Source organism: Trachurus trachurus, assembly GCF_905171665.1.
Source record: "Trachurus trachurus genome assembly, chromosome: 13".
NCBI lineage: Eukaryota > Metazoa > Chordata > Actinopteri > Carangiformes > Carangidae > Trachurus > Trachurus trachurus.
In genome coordinates this window covers 13,960,161-13,970,100 of record NC_139892.1, presented here as the reverse complement: position 1 = coordinate 13,970,100, position 9,940 = coordinate 13,960,161, and the positions used below count along the sequence as shown (strand labels likewise).

At 39.0% G+C, this 9,940-nt stretch overlaps 2 protein-coding genes across 2 annotated transcripts in view; both read left to right on the top strand.

The window, feature by feature from the left end:
- LOC310996227 (von Willebrand factor A domain-containing protein 5A-like) overlaps positions 1-9,940 on the top strand; it is a 49,595-nt gene that overhangs the window by 29,789 nt on the left and 9,866 nt on the right. The window lies entirely within an intron of this gene.
- LOC310995699 (von Willebrand factor A domain-containing protein 5A-like) lies at positions 259-9,828 on the top strand. Its single transcript, XM_083984820.1, has 23 exons — positions 259-284; positions 1,492-1,536; positions 1,636-1,838; positions 1,937-2,159; positions 2,362-2,528; positions 2,634-2,748; positions 2,831-2,994; positions 3,085-3,173; positions 3,841-3,985; positions 4,364-4,443; positions 4,523-4,637; positions 4,757-4,915; positions 5,101-5,204; positions 5,349-5,569; positions 5,667-5,702; positions 5,861-5,917; positions 6,594-6,626; positions 7,079-7,126; positions 7,975-8,025; positions 8,384-8,431; positions 8,752-8,921; positions 9,086-9,209; positions 9,335-9,828. The coding sequence occupies exons 2-23, from the start codon at positions 1,497-1,499 to the stop codon at positions 9,412-9,414; spliced, it is 2,472 nt and encodes an 823-aa protein (XP_083840946.1). The 5' UTR covers positions 259-284; positions 1,492-1,496; the 3' UTR covers positions 9,415-9,828.

Genomic DNA, 9,940 nt, shown 5'->3' with positions numbered 1-9,940 from the left:
TTGTTGTTGTTGTTAACTACACCAGATAGGGAGAGGGAGAAAAAGAGAGAGAGGCTTTCGGGAACTGGATTTAAATGGAAACTTTAAGCTCCACCCATGCGGTGGTTTTCGGTAATGAACTCGAGCGTACCCGGGGGCTGGGCGGGGTTGACAGTTTTCTTTCAGTTTCAATCGGGAGAAGGATTTCTGTGTAACACCTACCTACAGGTTGACTGTATAAAGGCTTACATGTGAATGAAGGAGCTGCTGTGAAAGTGACTCACACTAAACGCTGATCGACAGAGGTGAGCTTTATTCTTCTGTGCTTTTATTCTGCTTATCCGAAATGACGCACTTGTTCACCACTGACATGATGACACGGCGAGAAGCCGCAGTAATAACAACAGCTTATATTAATATAATTAATATAACTTTAATAAAAAAAAAAAAAAAAACAACAGCTGGATCGTCACTGGGTTGTGGATCTTTTGAATGGTTTGTTATTATAGGCCTAATGTAACGTGACTACCGGTAAGTCTATTTCCTGTCAGCGCACTGACTCGCTCTAGATTGAATTCAAACTTAATTTCCTCTGTAGCCCTCGAACAAACTGATTTAAAACAAGATCTGCTCAGACTGAGCCAGGAAGAGCGCGGGCGTACGACAGCTGAGATTTAATTATGTGCAGTGCTGAGCTCTATTGATGATTCACTGTTTGACTGATGAGTAGATGAGGAAACGTAGCCTACATAAACATGTGAATGACTTGATTTTCCAGTCCTCTTTGCATGATGCATGACACTCAGAGTGATGACAATCTTGTTAAACACAATGAATGTTGTAGTGTATTATCCACCTGAACTTTTTGCTTTAACATCATGTATTAGCCTATGTTCTTCTTTGTATGTGTGCCCTTTTTTGGAACTGAAGGAAAGTGTGAATCGGTGCTCTGCTTCATGGACATGTGGTCGGCTGTGAATTATTTGTCTCAGGCTGGTTCTGCATAACTACTCCCTGCTTCTTCTCCTTCTTCTTATTACCAATCAATTGAATTGATTGTTTTATTGTTAGCAATATACAGGAGTATCTGTTAGTTTCATTATGATAATCATTAAGTGTATGTTATCTTTTGTGTCAAGACTCTACGAGCCTCGAAGGGGGGAAACATGTAGTGTATTATCCACCTGAACTTCAATGTCAAACAGTTAATGCCTATTATGGTAAGCTATATCCTTATGTTGGGAGAAGGTGGAGTTTTGGAGTTAGAAAGCATATAAGGTTATGGTTTTGAGCCATAGAGGGAGAGATCTTATTGGCACCAGAGATGCTCCAGGATTCGGCACTTTTTGTACACTGTTCTTCTTCTTGTAAATAAACTCTTTTTGAATACAAGTGAAGACGTGTCGGCGGTGATCCCTTCTTTTCATCAACACATCAATATACCACAATTTATTATCTTTCTGACCGCTGAGCATCTCTAATCCACTGTCACGTCACATGTCCTTTGCACAGGTACAATGGATTGCTGTGGTCTAATAAGTGTTGAGAAGAAACCAGGTACAGAGCTGTTAGAAAATATCTATCTTCAAATGTTTTTACAGATCATGCAACAGTTTTCATTCTGTCTCATTGTTTTTCCGTCCATGTCTCTGTCAGTTCCTCTGAAGAGCATCGAGGTGGAGCTGGAGGTGAGGGACCATGTGGCTACAGTGGTCTCCACCCTGAACTACGAGAACAAGGAGGACAAACCAATAGAGGCTGTTTTTGTCTTCCCTCTGCCTGGAGATGCTGCTGTCTGTCATTTCAGTGCTAAGATTGGACAGACAGAGGTTGTAGCTGAGGTGAAGGAGAAGCAGCAGGTGAGCTGGACGCTGGAGGTTTATCTCACTGTTAAAGATCCTAAAGAGACAGTAAACACTGATGTGGATGTTGTTGACGTGTGTCCTCTGTGCTCCAGGCTCGTGAGGAGTACGATGATGCTCTGAGCTCTGGTCAGCAGGCCTTCATGTTGGAGGAGAGTGAGCAGAGTCCAGATATATTCACTCTGAGCGTGGGCAGTCTGCCTCCAGGAGAGAGCGCCTCCATCAGGCTGGAGTACGTCACTGAGCTGGCTGTGCAGGCTGATGACGGGCTGAGGTTTTGTCTGCCTGCTGTGCTCAACCCTCGCTACCAACCTCAGGGTAGGAAATCCAGACAACACTTTTTAATTTAGTGAGTTTCTACAGCAGTGTCATGTACTAAACGTAGCATGTCAACTCACTGGAAATGAAAAAAAAAGTCTCTTTAAAGGGATAGTTCAACATTTTGGCCCATTGCCATAATCCCTAGTCATAGCAGCTTCACCTTTAATTATGTTATTCTTAACTTGTCTCCTACTCCCAGGTAGTGAAGGAGCCAGTGTCCAGGTGACTTCTGTTCCAGCCTCTCTGGTTCCCTACAGTCTGTCTTTTTCTGCCCGAGTGTCCTCTCCTCGTCCAGTCTCTAAAGTAGAGTCCAACTGTTCCCTGGACCCGGTCCAGTACCTCAACCCAGAACAGACCCAGGCCACGGTAGGTAGAATGCTGATGTGTCTGCTGTGTGTGGCTGTTCCTCAACATTAGGAAGACATTTCATAACTTTAATGATGTTTATGAGTGTGTTTTTGTGAACTCCAGGTGAAGTTGGCTGCAGGACACAAGTTTGACAGAGATGTTGAACTTCTGATTTATTACAAAGACGCCCACCAGCCCTCTGCTGTGGTGGAGGCAGGACAGGCCTCTGCCCAGTCTGGTGAGAGAAAACTACTCAAGATGTTATTTTGAATTGAAAGAGTTCATTATCCTCATTCTCCAACACGTATGATGTGTTTCAGGCACTCTGATGGGTGATCCAGTCGTGATGCTGAGTCTGTACCCTGAGTTCCCTCCGTCTGTGATGTCTTCAGCCGCCTCATGTGGGGAATTTGTGTTCTTGATGGATCGATCTGGGAGCATGGGCTCAGGCACAGGACATCAGTCTCGTATTGCCAGTGCCAGGGTATTCAACTAGTGTTAAGTCAATCGTAAAATCATTGATAGTTTCCCTCTTCAACAGTAAACTTCACTATTGATCCTCTCCTATCTTCAGGATACTCTACTGCTGCTGTTGAAGAGCTTACCACTGGGCTGCTATTTCAACATCTGCAGTTTCGGGTCAGGCTATGAAAACGTCTTCCCGTAAGTCATTCCTCCATATTACAAACAACTGTTCAAACAACATTGAAAATTGGATTTCAATCAACTTTCTACAACTGAAGTTCAACAAAACTGAAATCCTTATTATTGGATCCCATTGCTGAACGAACACTGGTCACAATATGTTTAGCCTAAACCTTGGTTTTGTGTTTGCCAGCAATTAAAAAAAGAATGATTTTTAAATTATGAAGATGCAGAAACACGTGCTTTTGTCTCCTCACATCTGGATCATTTTAACAACCATTTGTCCTGTGTTAAATCAAAAACCATGTAATGGCTCCAATCTGTGCAAAACTCATCTGCCGAGATTTCTAACCTGGACTAAGTTGCATAAATGTTGTTCCTGTTTTAGCACCTTCACACTGGCTTCCTGTTTGTTTAGTGTTGATATTTAGATTTAGTGATTATTTCTAAGGCCTCACAACCTGGATCCAAAAGATATCCCTGGCTGTTTAACCCCTTATGAACCGATGTAATATTGTTCTTTTTTATCTCAGGCAGAGGTCTGATGTTTGTTCTAGAGACCTGTTGTATTTTATTAATTGTAAAGCACCCTGTAAATGTGTTTAGAAAACTTCTACATAATGTTGTTGTTGTTTTTTAAAGCTTATCATTATTATTCAATGTTCATTTATTTGTATGATGGCAGTAAGAGTGTGGAGTACAGCCAGAGCTCCATGGAAGAGGCTGTGAAGAAGGTTGAGACGATGGAGGCTAATCTGGGAGGAACAGAGATCCTGAAGCCGCTCCAACATATTTACAGCCAGCCCTGCATTCCCAGTCAACCCAGACAAGTAAAACACACACACGGTTAACATGTTCAACATTTTGTGTTTAATATGTGTGTGTGCCCTACTGTAAATGTCACTTGTCCTTAATAACACAACAGTTCAGTTTTCAGTGCAGATCTTTCTATTTCCTTATTTGACAAGCACTTTACAAAAGTTTCATTGTTCTTTTCACATCAAAACCAGTTGTGTTACCACAGCAGGTGTTTTATTACATCTGGCATACTGTAGGAGCAGCTCATGCTTAGTATTTCTTGTTTACTCAGAGTTGTACAAGAACAATCTTGAAGGAACCAGTTTGTTTGAAACTCATACTTACCCCACCTTTGTTATATATATGAATGGATATATGACCTAAACCCATGTGTAAACTCTTCTCTCCAGCTCTTTGTCTTCACTGACGGAGAAGTGGGCAACACCAAAGAAGTGATAGATCTGGTGAAGAAGAATTCAGGTTCCCACAGGTGAAACAAAAACACAATCTCACAGTTTGACCCATGTTGTAGTGTTGTGCATCTTACAAACAAAACTTCTGTATTGCAGGTGTTTCTCTTTTGGGATCGGGGAAGGAGCCAGCTCTGCTCTCATCAATGGGATTGCCAAGGAAGGAGGAGGTCACGCCCAGTTCATCACAGGAAAGGACAGGATGCAACCTAAAGTAAGAAAAGAAACATGGATGAAAACATCTTCATTAAAATTCAAGTATTATCTTGTTGTAGTATATTTTGTGACAGCTCAATACCTCTCCCCACCTTTTATATATTTTTCATTAACCAGGTGATGCAGTCGCTGCGGTTTGCCCTGCAGCCAACCGTGCAGGACATCTCAGTCACATGGGATTTACCAAAAGGAGTGTCTGTCACTGTTCTCTCTCCACCAATCACAACACTTTTCCAGGGTCAAAGGTCACTGGTTTATGCCCAGCTCACTGGACAGGTCGGAGCAGCACCAACTCACAGTGAAACACGGCTCTGCTCTGGTTTATTTCAGCTGGTATATTTAATGAAGACTTCGCACTAATCAGGAAGCAACAAACCTACCTCCTTGAAAATTTATTGCAGTAAAGTAATTCTGAGTGTTTCTGGTTTAACATGGTTTCTAACTGTGTGAAACTTTCTCAGAGTTCAAAAGCATCAGAAGGTTCAGTGAGGGTGAAGTACAGCCTGGCAGGTCATCGCTCAAAGAACACGCTCCGCTTCAGTCTCAAACCTACAGAGGACACGGGGTAAAACTATTGTTAGAAAACACAGGGGGTGACAAAAGGAAACAGCCACAACAATTACATGATCAACTAGACATGCCTGATATCTCTATATCTGACTTATTTACAAAAATCCAACTTGTGTTGACTCCTCTGTCCTGTCTGCAGATTAACAGTCCACAGGTTGGGTGCTCGGACTCTGATTCGCTCCCTGGAGATGGAGGAGAGAGAGCACAGAGGAAGGCAAGATGGAAGAGTGAAGGAGAAGCTGGTGAAGCTCAGTGTCCAATCAGGAGTGAGCAGCTCCTACACTGCCTTCATTGCTGTGAACAAAGGCAGCGGTGAGCCGCTTCAAGGACCTCTAGTGCGGAGAAATGTTCCAACAGCCTGTGAGTGGCCTATTTCAGTAGCATTTTAAAAAAATGAACTAATTCTGTTCTCGTTCAATAATACTATAATATCTTTATTTCTTTTTCTTTCGTGAAGATGCACAGGCTCTGGGCCAACCTATTATGTCCCGTAGTAAGTATAAAGCTAAATAGAGGTAGAACTATAAATCGAGTGAATTGACTCTGTGTCTGTGTGTTTTGTTAGTTACTGACAATATATGGAGCTGGCCAGAGCAGCAAGTGGATGTGTCAGCTTTTTGAATATTAATTAACTACCTGTAAATTCAACAGCCAGTAATTTGATCTTCCCTGTTGAAGGTTACGAAGACTACTCTGCTTGTGCCAAAAGTAAGTACAAATCTGATTGTGAATCTCTATCAAAAAAGTGAATTGATGTGACTCGGAACAAATGAATAAATACCTGTGGCAGAATTTGTCACTTTTTGTAGCTTTAATGTGAAATACCCTGCAGGAGCTGAGTTGGCTCTGATATGCTTTCTTATGCAGGTGAGAAACACTGAGCTAACACAACTTTTTTGTGACTTTTATGAATATTATTTTACATGTTATGTACAACTTGTTAGTTATCTGTAATAAATTCAATAAACTCATGTTGTAGATATTTTTCATCTTGACCACCACTTCAATCTTACAGGAAGCTCTGGAGCGGTGCCTGTTTCACAGAACTTTACATTAAACTTTTTTTTTTTTTTTACTTAACTAGGGCTGCAACAATTATTTTCATTATCGATTATCTCTCGATTATTTAAACGATTAATCAATTTGTTTTTTGGTCAATAAAATGTTTTAAAAAGTTGAAAAATATCAATCAGTTTTCCCAAACCACAAGATGACGTCCTCAAATGTCCTTATTTGTCCAGAATACTCAGTTTATTGTTTTAAATTAATATTATTTTACAACTCGTTACATTTTAAGTACAACTTGTCATCTGTAATAAATTCAATAAACTCATGTTGTAGATATTTGTCATCTTGACCAACACTTTGTTTTTCAATCTTGCAGAATGCTCTGGATGGGCCTTTAAGATGTCAGCCAGTAAGTACAAAGCTGAATGGGAGTGGAACTCATATTATTCTTTTTTATAAAAGTAGCTACATTTCTGTGGTTGATTTTCTCTTTAAAGTCCTTTCGGCTACTTTTTGTCACTTATTTAAATATTTTTTAGGGCTGATACTAACGATTATTTTCATTATCGATTAATCTGTTGATTATTTAAACAATTAATCAATTTGTTTTTTGGTCAATAAAATGTTTTAAAAAGTTGAAAAATATCAATCAGATTTCCCAAACCACAAGATGACGTCCTCAAATGTCCTTATTTGTCCACAAACCAAAGAGATACTCAGTTTATTGTTATAAATGAATATTATTTTACAACTTGTACATTTTAAGTACAACTTGTAATCTGTAATAAATTCAATAAACTCATAAACTCATGTTGTAGATATTTTTCATCTTGACCAACACTTTGTTTTTCAATCTTGCAGGAAGTTCTAGAGCGCTGACTGTTGAACGGTCCTTAAACATGTCAGCCAGTAAGTACAAAACTGAATGGGAGTGGAACTCATATTATTTTTTATAAAAGTACTAGTGAACAAAACAGCATATTTCTGTGGTCGTTTTCTCTTTAAAGTCCTTTCGGCTACTTTTTGTCACTCATTTAAATATTTTTTAGGGCTGAAGCTAACGATTATTTTCATTATCGATTAATCTATTGATTATTTAAACGATTTATCGATTAGTTTTTTGCATCTATCGCTCTGGTTTTTTGGTCAATAAATGTTAAACCGCAAGATGATGTCTTGTTTTGTCCACAAACTGAAGACATACTCAGTTTATTGTTATAAAGGAACAAAGAGATCAGAAATATTCACATTTAAGAAGCTGAAATAAGAGAATTTGGACTAATTTTTCTTAAAAACACTACTCAAACTAATTTTTCAATTATCAAAATAGTAAGTACAAAGCTGATGGGAAGCGGAACAAATGTGTGTCTTATTGGATGAAAATTTGAAATGAAATACATTTCTATGGTGGGTTAAACTGTTTTTGTAGTTTTAATGTGACATACTTTATAGGAGTTACATTGGCTCTAATATTTAATTTATTTTTACACATATATTTCTGTTTGTACCAAGAGTCAGTGAAACGAAATTTCGTTCTATGCACACTGTGTATTTTGAATGACAATAAAGTAGCTATTCTATATTGCTTCTTATACATTTGCAGGTGTGAAAGACTGAGCTTTTGGAAATATTTTACACCTTGTACATTAAAAAAAACTTATTGTAACAACAACTACCTATTTGTAATAAGCTCACAAGTCAGTTGTGTTGTTGATTTTTTTTTGTCTAAAATGCAATACTCTTTGTTTCTCCGTTTTTTTTCTTGGATGTCATTGGAGCACGGTCACTGGAATGTGATTTTCTGGACAGTAAATACAAAGGCTAAGGGGAAGTGGCACAAACGTGTGTATTATTGGATGTAAATGTATTCTGCTTTTGTAGCTTTGATGTGAAGTACTTTATAGGAGCTCCATTATATTCCTCCTTATATTATTTCATATACATTTGCAGGTGTAAAAGACTCAGCTTTTGGAAATATAATTTTACCATTGTACATTTTAAGAATCACTTATCCATTAATTGATCGACTTAACAACTTGTTACTTGTTACTTACTTCTTGTAACAACTTGTGAGTTTTTGTAATAAGCTCACAAGTCAGTTGTATTGTTGATGTTTTTGTCTCAACTGCAATACTCTTTTTTTTTTTTTTTTTTTTTACCATGAAGGGATGGCTGTCATTGAAGCACAGTCACTGAGATGTGATTCTCTGGACAGTAAAGCTGAGGGGAAGTGGAACAAACGTGTATATTATGGACGTAAATCTGAAACTAAATAATAAATGTCTTATGAGGATTGTTCTGTTTTTGTAGCATTAATGTGAAATACTTAATGCGTATCAGCCTATTCAAAACTAATACATAATGTCTCTGTAACTATATTAGTAGCCTATGTATGTAAATCTTTGATATTAATAGCTTTGATATTATCTAATTCAATATTAGTATCAAATTGGCCCAAAACAAAGATACAACCTATTACTATTAGAGTGACCCAAAGGGATGATGTCATCACTTTTATATCAATTTTTCCTCAGCGACGAGTGCTAGAGAGACCAAAGGCACCGCTCCCAAACAGCCTGTCAGAGACCCTCTGCTGCAGCTGGTTTCCCTCCAGATGGCGTCCGGCTGCTGGCTGCTGGGTCCAGGTCTGGCTGCTGCACTGGGAAAGACCAGTGAGGAGCTGGACAAGGCAAAACCTGCATCGGTGGGTTACTGTAACCTTTAATGACACACATCTACAATGGAACTTGTTTTGGTATTAAACAGTGACATCAGGCTACTTTTCCCTCTGAGATACTTTAAATACTTGGCTCTCTTTGATTTCCTGTCACCTTTTCTGTCCCATGTGATTTTATTTGATTGAACCAGGTGAACCAGGAAGTGTGGGCCACCACTCTGGCTCTGATCTGGCTTCATGCTTTCAAGTTGGATGCTAAGGAGGAGTGGGAGCTCCTGGCTATGAAGGCTGCATCATGGCTCCGTGCTCAGAACGGTAATAAACATGATAATGAGTAGTTATAACAGTGTGTGCAGGTTAAAATCAGCTTTTTGACTTGTCTTTGTTTCAGCACCATGTAACTGTTCTCATCCTCGCTTCCCTGATTTTTGATTTTTCAGCCCCATGTATGGCAGAGTGTGTGGAAGCTGGAAATGCACTGTTGGGTTGCAAGGTGCAGAGAGAAACCCTGGGGCTCTGAAGTATTTCATTAACCTGGCTGCTCTTTTTAAGTTGTCAACAGCCTTTACAAAATCAACACTGTAACAACTTTATCTAATTGTATTATGTCTATTTTAATTTGGTGTTCCTCTTTTTTCATCATTATTGTCCTTTTGGTGTCAGTGTCTCCTATATTGAAAGTAGAATTTTGGGCTTTTGAACAAAATTAGCGTTACCAGTCTAAAATAGAGGTGACACACATGGGCTCTGTTCAGTGTAAACACTATATGACTATCAGCATGAATTAAAACCATATGAAGAATCGTATAAGCCGAAAAGCACATATACACTACTAATTTAATCAGTGCCTTCAGAAAGTGTGTTCATTCCTTTTCTGCAACACTAGGTGGCGACTTGCCGGGACTTCAGTGCATTATTTGATTGAAATGTTTAACCTTATGCCACATCTGGCAGTGATGTGAGTGTGTGTTTCTGCCTCATCTTACTTTGCTTCAGTCAAAATGATAATCTTGTGTTGATTACTGAAATCAGTGAAAAGAATAAAG